The sequence below is a fragment of the Anolis sagrei genome, chromosome 2 (assembly GCF_037176765.1).
Source record: "Anolis sagrei isolate rAnoSag1 chromosome 2, rAnoSag1.mat, whole genome shotgun sequence".
NCBI classification, from domain to species: Eukaryota; Metazoa; Chordata; class Lepidosauria; order Squamata; family Dactyloidae; genus Anolis; species Anolis sagrei.
The window spans coordinates 79033975-79052741 of record NC_090022.1 but is presented as its reverse complement, the minus strand read 5'-3'; the positions used below and the strand labels follow the sequence as shown (position 1 = coordinate 79052741).

The 18767-nt window shown below is 39.0% G+C and overlaps 1 protein-coding gene across 2 annotated transcripts; it reads left to right on the top strand.

Moving 5' to 3' along the window:
• On the top strand, positions 1 to 18767 carry UBLCP1 (ubiquitin like domain containing CTD phosphatase 1). Of its 2 annotated transcripts, none has more exons than XM_060765567.2 (12): positions 1 to 102; positions 1533 to 1583; positions 3284 to 3463; positions 4904 to 4995; positions 6232 to 6317; positions 6401 to 6516; positions 8675 to 8773; positions 9639 to 9676; positions 12753 to 12851; positions 13858 to 13974; positions 16185 to 16312; positions 18634 to 18767. In XM_060765567.2, exons 3-12 carry the CDS (start codon positions 3310 to 3312, stop codon positions 18659 to 18661), a joined length of 957 nt encoding a protein of 318 aa, XP_060621550.1. In that variant the 5' UTR covers positions 1 to 102; positions 1533 to 1583; positions 3284 to 3309; the 3' UTR covers positions 18662 to 18767. The 2 variants fall into 2 exon arrangements, with proteins under 2 accessions (XP_060621550.1, XP_060621551.1); XM_060765568.2 differs by lacking the exon at positions 1 to 102 and adding an exon at positions 120 to 249.

The window sequence follows — 18767 nt, the reverse complement described above, 5'->3', positions numbered from 1 at the left end:
CCTGCCGGCCGGGTCTCCACTTCCGGGCGCTTCAACAAGTTCTTCCGGTCCGCTCCCCCCTCCCGTTTGCGCCTTCTGCTTCCCGGGACGGTCGTTTTCGGGGTGAGACGGAGTCCTCCTCTTTCCCGGCTTTGGCCGGCTTCGCTGCTGCTGCTTCTTCTTCCGAAGGAGAGGCTCCCTCCCTCCCTCCCCTTTCCGCCTCGGTCTCTCTAGGAAGGCCCAGGGCGAAGAAAGGGCGCCTGGACCCGGGTATTTGCCTTCACTTGTGCCCGCCTTCCTTCCTTCCTTCCTTTCTCCCAGGGCAGGACTCAAGGCGGCCTGCAGCACGTTAAAGCCAATTCACCCCGAGTTTGGACTTCTTTCTGAGAGAATATGTGGCCCAGACACTTGTAAATATATACATTGCGTTCATGTGACCCAGGCTTGGGCCAACTTGGGCCCTCCAGGGGTTTTGGACTTCAACTCCCACCATTCCTAACCGCCTCAGGCCCTTTCCTTTTCCCCCTCAGCCGCTTAAGCGAAAGGAAAGGGCCTGAGGCGGTTAGGAATGGTGGGAATTGAAGTCCAAAACCCCTGGAGGGCCCAAGTTGGCTCAGGCCTGATATAATCCTTTTCTGACTGCTTACCTTGAGGAGGAATTAACCATTGCCCATAAGAATACTGAAATTAAGTATTTTTAGTATAGAAATAATGGATTCTCTACCCTCAGAGTTAAAACAGTCAGCAAAAAGGAGGGGTAGATCTTTTTAAAACATAGGCGTGTCTCATTACATGTGGGAAAATTATTTAAAAAATGAAAGTATATCCATACAGCAGAACTAATTTGGTTTCATGCTAATACATAAAGTAGGATATAAATCATCATCTGTTAGAATGGGAGGTATTTGTATAAGTTGGATCCCCCTCCCTCTTCCCCGTTTTTTTCCTTTTCTGTAGGTGTTTAGATTGTGTGTCTTTTTCCCTGTCCTGCTTATAAGCAAGTGAACACACAGAGCTGCCTTAAACTCTGAGAGTTACTATGTAAAATGATTTGAGAGTCTGAAAGATCTTCTTAGTTCTACCTGAACATGGGATCTTTAGTGTGCAAAGCTTGTTCTTTGATATTGAACTATGGGTCATCCTGGAAAGAAAAAAACAAACTTCAAATTATTGTCGAAGGCTTTCATGGCCAGAATCACTGGGTTGTTGTAGGTTTTTTCGGGCTCTATGGCCATGTTCTAGAGGCATTCTCTCCTGACATTTCGCCTGCATCAATGGCAAGCATCCTACCTCAAAGGATGCTTTCCATAGATGCAGGCGAAATGTCAGGAGAGAATGCCTCTAGAACATGGCCATAGAGCCCGAAAAAACCAACAACAATCCAAACTTCAAATTTTTCTCTCTAAATAACTAAAATATACTGGGGCTCTAATCAGTATGTTGTCAAAATTTTCCTAAAGTAAGCAGCACTTTTGTTTTTGAATGTTTAGTTTTTGCATATGTCAACACACCTTGTTTTATTTTATTTATATCCCACATTTCTCCTTATGCAGGACTAAAGGCTACTAGGCTAAATATTTACTTCATCCACCTCAAAATTAAAGGTACTGTATTCCTTATAGCTTAATCCTGTTGTGGCTGTATGAGGAATTGAGAACTCTGCATTGTGGAAGCGTGAGCTCAGATGAATGAAGACACTATTTCTTCTGTAATGAGACCTTCATCCAATTTACATTAGCCTGAAGAAAACTTTATTAGTTGTTCAGGCAATCCAAATACTGTTATTGATGGAATAACTTTACCTGGTGGCTTGGAAATGCAAACAGTTTCAGCCATGCCTCTATTTTGCATCTTATTATGTGATGTCTTGAGCTTCCCATCTGGAGTCATATTGTCAGAAGATTTAATTAAAGCTCTCAAATAAAGTTTTAAGTAGTTGTCTGCATTTGGTGTCCTGCAGTTGTAATATATTAAGTGGTTTGCTGTTAAAGGATAGTGTACATATATTACCTTCGAGCTGACATGAAAATCCTTCTGTAGTTTGATCATGATTTTACACATAAAATCATGCTCAAACTACAGAAGGATTTTCATGTCAGCTCGAAGGTAATATATGAACACTATCCTTTAACAGCAAACCACTTAATATATTACAACTGCAGGACACCAAATGCAGACATCTTTCTCTGGATTCTTGCTTAAGAGCTTTGTGGTGACCACAGATTTCCTCATGAGCAGATGGATTATGGAAACCATAATTTTACTAAATGTAGAATGCTTTTCTCAGTCATACTTCTTTTACATTTCTTTGGTAAAAGCCTTTACCAGGAGTAAGTCCCCTTTACATGTTGTGAAGAATATTTCTTAGGAGACATGTTGCAATCTGAAACATCTTCCAAATCTATGTAGACCGTTAAAGCTATGTTCTACTTGATCTTAATAGCAGTTGTGCACATTTTTGTTGGGAAGTGAACCCATTATGTTTATTATTATTATTAACATTTACAAAACTAAAAAAAAAAACAAAATTACATCAACATATGAGCGAGTGGGATAAAGGGGATGGGGCGGGGGTGAAAGATGTGTGTGTGTAAAAATGGAATAAATAAATAATAATGAAAAAGAAAGGAAAAACCCCCACAACAACAATTGGAGATAGTGCAAACACATAATTTATTTTGACCTCCCATCTCCTTCCTCCTAACTAATGTGAATCTATTAGTCTTGTAGTCCTCCTTGGGTTCCAGCCTTCTCTCTAATTCTTCTACTTAGCACCCATTTTTTTCTTTGAATTTTTTAAAACTTCAGTCCAGTTTGCTTTCTCTTTGTCTCCCTATTGGCGGGTTCTAAGGTGTTGAGGCAGGTTATCCATAATCATAATATCGTATACTTTGAGTAGCCAGTTCTCTAAGGTGGATATTTCCTTCTTTTTCCAGTTCTTGGTGAATGTTTATGTTTTTAATAATTTCTTGGTTGGCGAGCGATATAAGCATGCAGTCAAAATATACATTTAGACTGCTAGTTCAGTGTGATCCCATTATCTATGGCAATGGTATTCACAGTTTCATTTTTCCAGTTACAACAAATTTTGTCCTCTCAAGCATTTTCTATGTTCTCCAGTGGAACACAATGGTACATTTGGGGCCATATCAGCATGGGTTTGCTATTATCTGATTTCATGTGTCCACACAAGGTCCTGTGAGGCCATACATGTACTGCCAAAAAAAAAAAAAAAAAAAAGGAAGAAGAAGAAGAATGTAGGGCATTTGGAATGATCTGATAACTGTTTCTTACTTCCCCATAGGTTTATTTTGAACATATGTTACAAACATGGCTGTGTCTCTTATTATAAAATGGGGTGGACAGGAATTTTCGATAACCACCTTGTCAGAAGAAGACACAGTATTGGATCTCAAGCAGTCTCTCAAAGGACTTACTGGGGTGTTACCTGAGCGCCAAAAGCTTCTTGGACTTAAAGTGAAAGGTAAGCTATGTTTTTCATGTAACTTTCATTGAGAGGTGAGATTGCGTAGCTGGAGCTGGTTGTTAAATAGGCTACAGATATATGCAAATTTTGTATGATGTATTTCATTTTCCTGGTAAGAATAATTTTGTGTAATTATTCTTACTGGGAAAATGAAATGCATCATACAAAATTTTCATATATCTTTAGCCTACTGATGCATTTAACTTACTGTAATCGTATACTTTGACTATTCAATTATATAACTGCCTTGCTTCATCTCAGAGGTCAAGACCATCCAGGGAGGTCCTGCTCTCGATTTTAATTAACTGCTTTAAGATTGATATGCTTTAATTATTGTTTTAATGTATAGTGTGGGTTATCTTGTGTATGTATATATGGCATTGCATTGCACCTGTTTTGTGAGCCGACCTGAGTCCCCTTTGGGCTGAGAAGGGCGGGATATAAATGCAGTAAGTAAGTAAGTAAATAAATAAATTAATATCTCCTCTAGTGTTGTCTCTATTGTAAGAATGCAAGATACCTACAGGAACCAGGAAGTTCATTAGAAATATGTTAGTATTACTATCTCAGGATTGATGATATTATTAACTACTTTCAAACTGACTAGCTTATGATGACTATGAATGATAGCTCCTTTCATCAGTAGCCCTGCTGAAGATTTGGGCCACTGCATCCTTGATTGAGTCTGTCCACCTGTAATGCAGCCCTTTTCCTGCTGCCTTTTGTTTTAAGAAGCATTATCTTTTCTAGTGAATCACATAGAGTCCCTCTACGGAGGTAGAGAAGATTGGGATATAAAAGTTTTAAATAAATTACATAGACATTGTAATATTTGCATACAATATTTGTGACAAGAAAATATAGCTGGGACATGTTGAACACGTTTAAAAAACAAACAAATCAAAAACCTTTTATCTCTATGGCAAGGCAGTCCAGTGGAGATAGATTAAATGTAGGACCCATACAACTCTCATGGAGAATGATACTCTTCAATTTGATAGTGATGCAGTCAGTTTGTTCATGGTAAACCAGGATTCTCCAGAATCCCAACTTACTCTTTTACATGTGGCCAGAATATAAAATGGCTTGAGATTCACTTGCTTATGAAAAGAAACAAGGAAGAAGAAAGAAGCTGTACTGTACTAATGTGTGTACTATTAAACTTTAGTATCTTAAAAATCATGTTCCGAGCCAATCTAATTTGGAGGTGAGAAAATCATTTTCCTGGCTATCAGATAGTCCCGCTGAGGAAAAAAAACCCTTTATACCAAGCTGTATCTGGAAAGAGGAGAGGAAATATGTGTTACTGTATCTTTATAAGTTTTAATATTGCAGTATTTTAAAATATTTCTTTACTAGATACATTAGAAAAAGAGAAAACGTGTGTAAGAAACTGCATATTTTCACTGAGAATGCTGTGATGTGCTTGTATTTTAGGCAAACCAGCAGAGAATGATGTCAAGCTTGGAACACTAAAACTGAAACCTAATACAAAAATCATGATGATGGGGACTCGTGAGGAAAGCTTGGTAAAATATGTTTAATACTAAATGCACACATGCACTTAATGGTTCCTGAAATTACCATGGAAACAGAAAACCATAGTGAATCCTATTGAAATAAATGACTTCTGCCAGAAGTGAACATAGAACATAGGACTGACCGGTGTTCTCTTTAGGGATATGCTAGGTCTTCCAGGGTGATTCTGGAAGCTTCTGGCCATCTTATAGAATGGCCTAGAGGACCTAAAATATTCCTAGACAGGACATACTTTCTCAGGCACTAGTAGGTGAAATCACAAGTATTGGTCCTATTGGTGCACAGTCTTAGGTCCCTTCTGCACTGCCATATAAAATCCAGATTATCTGCTTTGAATTAGATTATATGGCAGTGTAAAATCAAAAATCCAGTTCAAAGCACATAATCGCAATTTCTTACATTGTAGTGTATAAATTGCTTTGGGAAGTAGCATGTAAACATTTTAGTAGAAGGGGACCCTTTAAACACAATAAGACTGTTTCCCGGTTCATCTTTTTTTCTTCTTAAAATTAAGAAATTTCTTCATAGTAAAAACCCGGGTTAAAACACTGTAGGTGGTCAGAATTACAATGAAGTTTCTTTTCTTGCGATCCCCTTCTCTTTAAACTAAGAAATTTATTTAAAGTTCTCCATGCCAGTTCTTCCATTCTATTATCTGGATAACTCTAAAGGTAATGAATTTTAATCAAAAGATCTATAACACGTTGAAATTCCAAACTTCTCATTTTTTCCCCTTTTTGTCACCTTGTCTTCCTGGTTCCTTTGCTTAAATGATTTTACACATCTCTACCAAGTTTATATTGGCTATTGACTTATCAATCTAGTCCTCATGGTACCAAGATGTGCCATTTGGAGTGAGAGGGTTAGAAAGTCAGTAATGTTACTACTGGCAGCATTCATGTAGAAGGATAAGCCAGAATTCTGACACACCCTGGCCTTATTGGCAGACTGTGCTGATGCTTTCCCCACTATAATTAATAACTAATCAGTCTGAAAGCAGAATCCTGCCGGGTTAGTAAACCAATGTTTAGTGCTAACTACAAATCCTGCCTTGCTTGAAAGCCTAGTTCCTGTCTTTGATAACAATACTAAACAAATACTAACCAGAGCTAGTAGGATCAAGAATACACTGGATGTGTGCACTAGCACTCAGTTTGTTCAATAGGTGAAGATTCTGGGTAAATGTAAACCCGTACAATCAATTCCTAAGGTTTTTTTTGTTACAGGAAGATGTCCTTGGGCCACCGCCTGATAATGAAGATGTAGTTAATGATTTTGATATTGAAGAGGAAGTTGTTGAAGTAGAAAACAGGTGAGTTGTTGCAGCATGAGGAAACAACTGGATGGTTAATAAAGGTGCAACAGTCACATGTAATTTGTGCTGTTTATGTGCAGGGAAGAGAATCTGCTAAAAATCTCACGCAGAGTTAAGGAGTACAAAGTAGAAATATTGAATCCTCCGCGGGAAGGGAAGAAATTATTGGTCCTAGATGTTGATTACACGTTGTTTGGTGAGTGATGTGTCTTGGAAATATTATTCAGTTTCATTTATACTCAGGTTGCTCATTTGTTAAATATATTTATCTCTGGTCCTTTACTTCCTAAGTCACCTAAGGCTGCTTACTGGTAATGATACAATATATTAAACAATAAAATCATTAAAACAAAGTTGAATTTGAAATAACCAAAGGAAAAAAGTTGGCATCCTATGTCACCAGTGAGGAGCCACATAAGTCTTCAGGAGAAAATAATTCCAGAAATATTGTCTAAAAGGCCTTGTTCCTGTGTCAGCATCTTATAGCATCATAACAATAACATCTGTGGATTCATATCTTGAAATGAATACAAGTCCACACTAAATCTTAGTTGTTGAAGTGCCACTAGATACTTCTTTTTTATGGATGAAAATCTTTCATCTATTTTTATTTGCTTTCTTCTGGTAGAATGCGTAAATACTTTTAAAGGCAATGTGTGTGTTTTTATATTTTATGAGTTTTTGAGAGTGACATACATAAAACAAATATGATTTCTCAGTAAACATACCATTTGATTTTATTTAGAGTATCCGCATTCATATCCTGCCCTTTGGTCTAAAAGGCTCCCAGAGCAGTTTACGGATAGCCAATTTGACAATTCCCTGTCCTCAGGACTACTGTCTAAAAACCCATAGCTATCCCAAGTCCCTAGACAAACTATATAAGGAAATTATGGTTCAAGAGTTTAATAACACAAAGGGGAATTCATGGCTTGCTTCAAATGTAACGTTTTTGATCAAGCCATGTGTTAAGATTCTGATTAATAATCTGGACCAAATTACAACTCCCATTTTCATATGGATGGAAAACTGATTTAAAAACAATCAAGTTCTGTGTGCTGAAGCTGATATATATGCTGAAGATGGTTTATGAGGGTCCAAATTTAGGAAGCTGGGAATGGGGCCAGAGGAGGATAGACTCATAACCTTGGATCACACAATGGAATAATTTAAGATTAATCAGGTTTTCAGAATAACTGTTCTGATGAAGTGTTAAATTGCTTTCATTAAATTGCTGCTGTGCATATGGTTCTCCTTTCAAATCCAATAAACGGGATTGGACGGAGAACCTTGTCAAATGCGTGTCTACTAGCCATTGAGGGAGGCAGAGGTGGAGTTTCCTGCTTTTCATTTCTTGCCCAGCAGTTGATTGGTGGGATTTTAATCTTTCTGAAGGTTGTAGGTACACAGTGTGGAAGTGCTCCTCATTTGGCTTGATAATTCAGGTCTTTGTCAGAATGTAGGTAAGAAAAGTTGGTGTCTGTGTTACAAGAAAGTGTTAAATTCAGAGACAGCTGTTTTAATCTGGATCAATACACAAAGGAATATTGTAGCACATTTCAGCCTAACTAAGAAAGAAGTTTGTAGCATAAGCTTCCATAGTTTTAGTCTACTTAATCAGATGCATGGGGTCCATGCCCTTGATGGTGTAGACGACACCTATACTGTACTATGCAGATTGACACCACTGTAACAGCTATGGCTCAAAGCTGTGGAATCATGGTTGTAGTTTGGTGAACACTAACACTGTTTGATAGAGAAGGCTAAATACCTTGTAATACCCAGGATTCTATAGCACTGAGCCATGGCAGTTAAAAGTGGTGTCAAACTGTATTAATTCTACAACTTAGATCAGTGGTTCCTAACCTTTTTTTTTAACCAGTGACGACTTGATCAGGGATCACTCTCCAACATTAGTACCAAAAGGCTTACAAATAAGTTTTTGGCCAAATTTAGATTCAGTTTGGTTATTTGGGGTGCTGATTCAGAAAATTGCATTGGATAGACCACATCCGCTCTAATTTCTGATACAGAACATATGCCATCCAGTAGTCGCCATCTGCTTGCCCACAGAAAACCACATTCAATGACCATCGGCACTATTAAGAGGGTTTCATGAGACCAGTTGCTCTTGTTGCAATGGTGTAGTAATGGTGAGGCCGTGGACCATATTTTAGTTCTTCCGGACCACTGATGGTCCACGGACCACAGGTTGGGAACCACTGGCTTAGATGTACCTTCAGTCTGCAAAACCTACAGTATATGAAAACTTTTTTCATTATCAAAGGTACTACAAAATCCCTTTGCAGGAAAGTTCTGTGTTATTTAACTGAACTAGCTGGTTTTCTTTTCAGACCATAGGTCATGTGCAGAAACTGGGATTGAATTGATGAGACCATACCTTCACGAGTTCCTAACATCAGCATACGAAGACTATGATATTGTGATTTGGTGTAAGTTACATTCTTTCCTAAGTGCAAGTGCCTTTGTTGCATTAGTTTTATCATTTAGAAGATGAAAATATCCATTATAGATGTCAATGGCTAGATTTGCATATTTTTTGATTCTGTGAAACCTTTAGGTTTGATGGGGTGGCAAATGTAAAAAAAGAAAAGAAAAACAATTGAAAGCATCCTCTATGGTGGCTATGATAAATCAAGGAGTAGGAACTGGATCTCTGTTGGAAGTAAACATAAAAGTGAATTCAAAGAACTACTTCAGATTACATTTGGGGATGCAAGATGGTCTTTTGACCATCCCCCCTACCCCCATGTTGTTGCTTACTAATGCCTAGACTCATTTCCCCCCTAACAGTAGATCTTTGTGCCTCATTGTAAGATGCTTATCACAGTTCCACTTTTTCACTATCAAATATGCATTTCTGGAGTATTGAAAAAGTGTGAATCCCCTTTCTCCTTCTTGTGTCACATCCAGTTGTTAAACAGAATAGTATTTTAACACATATGTGTCATATTTTACTTTTCCTGTTAATAAATCGGGCAGTATGTGCTTCCAGTTTCACCCATAATATTTACACATTTAAAAATAGCTCAGAAGTTCAGAGAAATTTGAATTCAGAGAGCTACAGGGACTAGAGTACTACTGGAATTTAGGATATCTCATTAGCCAGTTCACACAACTGTTCTAAAATGCTTGTCTGACCTGTGTGCCTTGATGATACAGACTTTGCATTCTTTTTGGCATCTGTGATTCATAAATAGTAATTAGGTTATATCCAGGTTGTAATTATTTTGTAAGAAGACAGATTTTAATAATAGCTGAGGCATTAACCCGTGGATCCCTTCTTTTTTCTTTCAGCTGCTACTAACATGAAATGGATTGAAGCTAAAATGAAAGTAAGTCATGTGTCTCGGTGTGTTTGTGTGTGGGGCTGCATTAGCACTCAAGGAGACTCTGGAGTGCCACATACCCACTACTCCTACTCTTGTAAGCCTTTTCACAAAATGCCCTCTAAAAGAGATGTTTTTGAAAAAGAAAATGCATAATTTTATTTCAACTTCTGTGTGTTCTAGGAGCATTGCAGACATGGTAAAACTACCCTCCCCGCCCCATAGAGATAATTTTTTTAAACCACAGTAATGGTCCTATTGGGCTATATATGGCTCATGAGCCACACTTTGCAAATATTAAACAGGCATAATTGAAGAAATAGAGGTGACTCTACATACTGCTTTGATGTAGCTTTGATGGCCAGCTGTTAGTTCTCGGTCTTAATACTGAGCCTTCACCAATTTAAAAAGCTGCACTGCAGTAGCTGTGGAAACTGTAGAGTTGCTTTTCATTTTTACAAGCATTTGTAAAGAACCAAAGCCATGCTTAAGTTGAACAATGGACTTGTCCCTCCCTCAATGTCCCAAATATGTTTCAGTAGTAGTAGAAGAAGAAGAACTATATTTTTCTACCCCGTCTCCATCTCCTCAAAGGGACTCGGGGCGGCTTACATGGGGCCAAGCCCAGGGCAAAATACAAATAAAAACAGAACAATAACCAGTTAAAATAGCATAAAACAGCATAAACAATAATAAACAAACATCAAAACAACAGCAGATTATTTTTTGGAGGAGGGGGAAAAGGGAACTGTTCGAATTGGTTAAAGGATAAGGTGGTTCAAAGGTGGATAGAAACATATAATAGCATAGGAAATAGCATGGAAACAGCAGTTTAACAGGATCTATTCAACTTAACTTGAATATATATATATATATATATATATATATATATATATATAGAGAGAGAGAGAGAGAGAGAGAGTGTAATATAATATAGGAATTCAGGTCAGTGGAACCTCTACTTAACAGCATTCCCAACTTTATTTATTACTTAGCTACTTCATTTATATCCTCCCTTCTCAACCTCAAAGGGGACTCAGAGATGCCTTACAAATTAGGCAGCAATTCAATGCCAAAAATAAACATACAATAAAATAACATTTACTTTAAAACCAAAATATTAAAACATCACAATTTAAAACCAATTATTAAAATCACATCATCCAAAATCATAATCCGAAGCCATTCCATTTGTCAGTTCACTATTCCTTATTCTCTAAAAACTTGCTATCCAAAACCTTGGTCCCATAACCACATTTTTTACTTTCTTCCTGAAGGTTAGGAAGGAGGGGGCTGCTCTAATTACACAAGGGAGGAGTACCATAGCCAAGGGGCCACCACTGAGAAGTCCCTGTCTCTCGTTCCCACCATCCGTCCCTGCGAAAGAGGTGGGACTGAGACCAGGGCCTCCTTAGAAGATCTTAATCTCCGAGGTGGATCATAGAGGGAAATACGTTCAGACCGGTAAGCTGGGCTGGAACCGTTTAGGGCTTTATAGGCTAAAGCCAGCACTTTCAATTGTGCTCGGTAGCAGACTGGCAGCTAGCGGAGCTGATGTAACAGGGTGGTTGTATGCTCCCTGGACATTGCACAAGTGAGGAATCTGACTGCCTCTCGTTGGACCACTTGAAACTTCTGAACAGTCTTCAAAGTCAACCCCATATAGAACATATTGCAGTAATCTTGTGTGCCAGCTGCACCCATACCTTGGAAAGTCTGACTTGGCCATGGTGGTCCACGCTCTTGTTACATCCCAAACAGACTACTGCAATGCACTCCATATGGGGCTGCTTTTGAAGACCGCCCGAAAGCTTCCACTAGTCCAACCGTTGGCAGCCAGGTTGCTCACTGGAGCGGCATACAGGGAGCACACAACCCCTCAGTTACGCCAGCTCCACTGGCTGCTGGTCTACTTCCGAGCACAATTCAAAGTGCTGGTTTTAACCTTTAAAGCCCTAAACAGTTCTGGCCCAGTTTACCTGTACGAACGTATCCCTTGTTACTAACAATCATCTGGAGAGGCCCTGTTCCTGCTCCCACCACCATCGCAAACGCGATTGGTGAGGACGAGGAACAGGGCTTTCTCAGCAGTGGCCCCCCGTTTGTGGAATTCTCTCCCCAGGGATATCAGATTGGCCACCTCCCTTCTGTCTTTCAGAAGGAAAGTCAAGACTTGGCTATGGGACCAAGCCTTCAACTATTGAATAGCAGCAAGCGAGAAGAAGATTTAAGCAACTGGCGACAATGAATTGACCTGGACCCTGCTTTGAGAGAGCAAGAGAGGGAGGGATGCTGGAATTAGTACAGTATGAAGACAGTGATGCTTCTGCCTCTTCACTTTGTGCTTCCTTGCCACATCTTTGTGCTGCTACCTTTTAAAAGTTGATCTTTCTCCATGTAAATGTGCATTTATACATTATTTGTTATTTATAAAGTACATTCTTTTATTTAAAAACACGGAACAAAAATGGGGGGGGGGGGGGCGTTCAGAGGGCTTGAACAGATTATTAGTATTTCAACACATTTTAGTGGGAAATTTCACTTTAAGATAAGAATATTTTGAGTTAAGATGTCATGGAATGAATTAAGCTCTTAAGTCAAGGTGTCACTGTATTTACCTTAGAGAAACAGCCATGTAACACTAATCCCTCTAAAATTTGGAATGACCTTTTTAGGGTTAGTTTGTAGGTTGTTTCTCAATGTGATTGTAATATAGTGAACTTGTAAATAAAAATGGTTAGCAAGGGTCTTGAGCTCAACAATCCCATCATTTTCCTTCTTGTTTTTCTTAATAGAAGAACAACATGACCTCACAATAGTGAATCAGATTCAGACACATATTCTCCATAAAAATTGTTTGGGTACTTGTAGATAGTTTTGGCTTATAGCAGTTTTCAATGTAGCTTCCATTTCATCATAATAATTTTTCTTGGAGAATGGCACAGACGTGTATCTTTAGCATGCCTTGGTTTTATCCTTTACTGCTCTCACTTGTGAAGTGAAGTGTACAAGGTTTGAAAAATGTAGCAGTCAAATAGCTGAAGTTTAAAATGTTATTAATTATTGGGTTTTTCCAACGCAGGAGCTGGGAGTGAGCACTAACGCAAACTACAAGATCACCTTCATGCTGGATAGTGCTGCCATGATAACTGTGCACACTCCAAGACGAGGATTAATTGATGTATGAACTTTTTTTCCCCTAGAAATGATTGCATTTTTATTTTTACAAGTAATAACATTAATTAAATCATGTAGAATTAGTGACAGGATGACCATTTACCTGGGTGGGCTCCCTTTGAAGCAGAAACCACCTATCTTTTATGCTCTGCAAAAGATCAATGTATCTCAGACAATAATATGCTACAAGAAGGTAATAGAGTTAATGCAGAAGGATATCTTTGAGGCAGCAGTTCCAAATTAGACAATAGGTATGCCAGGCTATGTACCATAAGAGAAAAATAGTTGGCTTGACACTTGTGGAAATACTCATACCAGTTGAATCATTGAAGTTATCTGTATGTTCTCAAGGGGCTTTAAGAACTCTACAATTACCTCATTGTAATGGACTGATTGATGGCTTGTAGAGCATTGAGTTAATGGCATAGGTTTGATCATGGAATGGCTAGTAAATTACATTTGGGGGAAGTATTAACTCAACAAAATATTAGAGATAGTCCTTCCTATGTAGGTAACAGCATTTTTTCTTGTTATGAAAGGGTGTGATACAATAGCATTCGTTTAATTTAAATATTTTTCTTGAAAAATATTAAATACTTACGGTTATAATGCTTTTGAACTTTTCTATAGTAAATGAAGTTAATGATGATATAATTTAATTATGTAAGTTAGTTATGAAAATAAACTAAGCCACCTTAATCACACCTCTCCCAATGGAAACAGGAAGCCTGTTTCCATTGGAAGCCAATTCTTTCACATATCCATTCAGATCATTTCTTGCCTGGCAGCTCAGGGAAGGAACAAAGTGAAAAAGGCACTTTGTGCTCTTATGTCATGTAGAGGGTGCAAAGGGCCCTTTTAGTTAAGAAAAAAAGGGAAATGAGTATCAGAACTCTTGAGGTCAGTGAGATGTGGAGATGACTCCCAAATCACTGATAATCAGTCATTTGAATGATTGACTCTGCTGTTGTAATACATGGGATTTTTTTTTCTCTGCTTTGGTTTTGCAGGTGAAACCTTTAGGAGTCATATGGGGTAAATTTTCAGAGTTTTATAGCAAGAAAAATACTATTATGTTTGATGACATTGGACGAAATTTTCTGATGAACCCACAAAATGGACTAAAGGTAATTTTTTGGAGAGATGAGAAGTTGAAGTAGGTTGACTTTTTGAAAGTGCTGTTGTCAGTGGTTGAAGGACTCCATGTAATTTACATTACCAAACCAATCAGCCTTCTATAGTAGGAGTGCTGTATTGCATGTAGGGTTTTGGGGTTACGTCAACTTTTGACTAAAGCCATTCAGTGAATTGATGGCTGATGTAGGCATTGAACAGAGAACTCTGTTCATAGAGCTGTCTTTTATAGCACAGTCTTATACATGCCTAAATAAAAGTGATTCCTCTTGAGTGATTATTCCCTTAGCCACTGTCCTGTAAGTGGATTTTAGGCCACTGTGTTTCTAATGGTGGTTTTACTATTTGGGACATTTGAACAATTAAAAAGTGGCAGTGCTTTTCCATGCTTTTGTTGACAGGGGTCAACATCAGAAGCTTCTGAAGGAACCCCAAAGGAAATATCTGTCAGATGTATCAATAGCCAGGGTTCAATTAGACCAAAATGAACATAGGATCCAGCATGTACCAAATCTGAAATGGTTGTTAACATAGTTACATGTTAATAGCTTGTTCATCCTTCCTTACTGCCCAAACATGTTGGTGTTTGTGGGAAGTGCTGGTCCAGGGCAAGATTGCAGGCTCTCTTGATACCAGTGTTGCCCTCTATAAAGCTCTTTCATTTTGAGAAATGGTTGACAGACAAGTTCAAGTTGCTTCAAAAGTGCTGCTCATCTGGATGGCGACTTGATGTAGCACAGTGCTGGCAGACTGATTTGTTTGCCGCCTTTTGGGAAAAGAGAGCTGGTGTGCTGCTAAATCTCAGGCTTTATTGACAGCGAGACAAATTGGAGGTGACCATTCATGAGAAATGTTGCTGTAGAAGGAATTGAGATCAGATGTTCTACCAGAGGCAACAAAATTTAATCAGCCATTCCATGCAGGATTAGCTTAATGTCTGAAATCCTTTGATAAATGTGACAAGTAGCTGTCAGGATGCGTTTTATAGGCCTCTCAGAAGGATACAAGTCACCACTGGGAAGCACTGTGACAAAGACCATAACAGCGGCATCCCCAGTGGGTTTGGTGTGTTGTAGTTGAGCAATTGAGTTGCGCAAAGAATGCTTATATTTTCTCTTCAATGAAAAAGCTGAAATTGACAATATGTGGTGGCAAATTGGAGCCTAAGCCACTGTTACTGCACTTGCTTTGAATGGAAAAGATCCAATTCCCCCTTTTGGTTCAGAAGGGTCTCAAGTGGCAGGGCTGTGACAGATCCCTGTGTCCAGAACTTTGTCATAATACACAAATCAGGGTTAGTTATAGATAGAAAGAAGTGACTTAAAAGTCCCAGAAAAGAGGCTTTATGTGTCAAAGTGCATGAGAAAAACATACCTGGTACTCTTTGCCTAGCCTTTAAAGCAGAGAGATGCATTCTGGGGTCTGTAGTGAGCATCCCAAGCAGCAGTTCTCAGCACAATCAACTCAGAGACAGTGAGTGTGGTCCTCTTTTCTGGGAGGATAGAGATGGAAAGAACAACATGAAAAATGAGATGCTGGAGAATGAGAAAAGAGGTGCTGGCTCTGATGAAATGGAGAAGTGAAAAATAAATAGAACAAGAAATAATTATCTTCAAACCTTTTAAATCTGAGATCACATTGATGCATCTGTTCCAAAGAGAAGCGGGAGTAGAAAACCACCAAATAAATTGTTTTGCTTCCAAGACAGAATAGCATTAAGGTGACAATGTATGAATGATCTTTGTATTTCTAAGGCAGAATTGGGAATGTTTTTGTCTAATGCAAAGAAGCAGCAGTGCATGTTACATGTTACTGAGCAACTCATGTCATGTGAGGAAAAGGATAAACATTTCAGAAGAAACAGTGCTTTTGCTGGTTCAATTCTAGCAGTAGGTCATTTGTGAAAACATTCTGTGTGTATGCCCCAGCAGCTTGATCCTTTGAGCTGTGAAATAGATCTGGGTAATGCTCAGTAGGAAAGCAAAATCCTTTTGCACAGATTTCTTAGTTGATATTAGAAGCCAGTTCAGATTTCTCTCGGAAGGGAAGGATGAAGCCTCTTTGGACATAGCAGGGGCCTGGTAGAATGAAATCGGGTCCTAAATTGAAAAATCAAAGTATCACCTATTCAGTGAATGCTAAAATGTTAAATTTCGTAGACTCTTTTAAAAACATCCTTTACACCTGCTTCTTTTCTCAACAGATAAAACCCTTCATGAAAGCCCATTTAAACAGAGATAAAGATAAGGAGCTTTTAAAACTTACTCAGTATCTCAAGGAAATAGCAAAATTAGATGACTTTTTGGACTTGAACCACAAACACTGGGAAAGGTAAGAATTAAATTAAGTATTGTTTCTGCTCAGTGTACCACAGGGCTGTCAGGCTGCCCTTCCTCTTGGCATCGTCAAAACTCAGCAGAGGTCAGAGATCTGCCTCTCTGGTTGAAGTTTTTAGAAGATTAGCATCTCTGGCCTTGAGGGAGCAATGCACTTGAGTATGTTCTTGAAAGTGCCAGTTCAGTTTAGTTGGCATTTTGCTGCTTTGAGAAGCAGAAAGAGCTTTTGCTCTGTTCAGACACACAGAGAGCCTGTCAGTGGTGAGATTGCAGAGGCCTTTGAACTAGCCTTGCCCCCTCACCCCAATCTTATTCCATGGAATAGGATGGTCTGAAGAAGGATTGTCACCTTGCCTGGCACTGTGGAGTCCTTTCTGCTACAGTGTTCCTGCTCTTGGAGGGGACTGCAAATGCCTGCAGCCAAACACAGATACGATTTCTCTTCATACCTGGCAGCTCCCTTGCTGTGAAGCCCACTGTCAGGCAAGGCTAGACTTCCACCCTCCCTCCCTGATATTTTGCTGCTGGCAAGCAAAGACATTTGTTATTCAGACAGGTTTTTAGCAGCTGACTGACTTACTGAAATAAGTGATTTTAAAAATGAGTTGCAGTTCTATGTTAGTAGCATATAGTGTTTTAATGCAATGCCTTATTTACTTGTATTTTAGCTTTTTTGTTTTTTTTTATAAGCTGCGGTTTTAATTATGTGTACCACGCTGAATCCCAATCTGGGAGAAAAAGCAGAACTTGGTGGTGTATCTATTGGGAGAGGGGCAAACCAAGGGCATTGCCTCCCCAAATAAGAAGTATGTGAAATCTTCTTTTCCCCCAGAATCATAAATATCTGCAGTGTCTGCACTCCCTGGGTGATTGTGCCTACTCCTTTTGTTTGGATGCCTCATCTGTATTTCTAAATGGTCAGCTGATACTTTAAGTTACATCTGTGACAAAATTTGAAATGTGGGAGGAGATTTTTATTTGGGGTCATTCCCATTACAGAGTGGGGTCATCATAAAACTGCAGTACCTTATATGCGTGCCGCCAGGGCTTCTGTACATATAAAACAAGTAATGCAAGTGACCTTGCTAAAACCCAATACCTGAGCAGGGTGTATGTTTTATGCTGATGTAGGCTAGAGAATCCTGTACTCTGAATTCTCCCAACTACAGGCACTATTGGTGGCTTAGCAGTCTTCACTTGGCAGTCTTCGCTGCAGTTTGACAAAAATGCATACTGGGCATTTTGGCTTAGGGGGAAGGAAGATAGCATTACATTTCTTTTTCAGAGTTGAGCTACTGTCCCTATATATCTCTAGTTTTCTGTACATGTAAAGGTTGTATTGTGAACTTGTTCTGCATTGTTAGATTTCTTGTTATTGAAATATACTGGTTTCATTGCAGATATGCCTAATATATAAGATAACATGAGCCACTAGCATCATACTGTAGCTTGAAAGAGACCTCTGTTGCTAGCAAGATGAATCCTTTGCGTCCTACAGGCTCAATCCAGATTTATCCATTTTGCTAACTCAACTCCTATAGTGCTGTAAGCTAGGACTAAGTCAAAATTCTGTATGGAATAATCCTGTAATAGGTTTTTTTAGTGGCTAGAGACAGGAAGGTGGTATTTAATTATCAGTTGAAAGTTTTGAGAGTCAGTCGAGTTCTGCAAAGCAATATTTTGTGGGATTGGTGGCACTAATATTTTCAATATCAATATGTACTATAGAAATTGACCCATCACAGAACTGATGAAAGGAAAGACCTGCAAGATATGGTTCTACTTATAATCCATCGGTATAGCAAATGATAATGGCTGATGGGAAGTGCCATCTACTGACATAGGGCACCTTGAATCATATAAATATGTAAGAAATAAATGAAATTATTTAAGAGTATGTACAACATGGCCCTCGGTGGCGCAGTGGGTTAAAGCGCTGAGCTTCTGAGCTTGTTGATCGAAAGGTCGCAGGTTCGATTCCGGGGAGCAGCATGAGCTTCCGCTGACAGCCCCAGCTTCTGCCAACCTAGCAGTTCAAAAACATACAAATGTGAGTACATCAATAGGTACCGCTCTGGCGGGAAGGTAACAGCGCTCCATGCAGTCATGCTGGCCACATGACCTTGAAGGTGTCTACGGACAATGCTGGGACTTCAGCTTAGAAATGGAGATGAGCATCACGCCCCAGAGTCGGACACGACTGGACTTCATGCCAGGGAAAAGCCTTTACCTTTACCTACCTACAACATGGCAGTGATGGGTTATGCATATATCTGATTAATTATAAGTATTCAATATTTGCTTTTTTTTTTCTAGGTACCTTTCCAAGAAGCAAGGCCAGTAGCTTTAATCTGTGGCACTGAAACCAGATGGAACATAGAGACCCTCTGACCTTTCCTCTTGTGTAAGATAGAATAAAGTAGTGCTGGACACTGACTTAACCACCAGAA

What these genes read in the sequence shown, in the direction of transcription:
- UBLCP1 (XM_060765567.2), top strand. Translation starts at nt 3,310, where the DNA reads ATGGCTGTGTCTCTTATTATAAAATGGGGTGGACAGGAATTTTCGATA. An exon ending in TCTTGGACTTAAAGTGAAAG is followed by an intron (nt 3,464 to 4,903) that starts GTAAGCTATGTT and finishes CTTGTATTTTAG; the next exon opens with GCAAACCAGCAGAGAATGAT. An exon ending in GGATTGAAGCTAAAATGAAA is followed by an intron (nt 9,677 to 12,752) that starts GTAAGTCATGTG and finishes TTTCCAACGCAG; the next exon opens with GAGCTGGGAGTGAGCACTAA.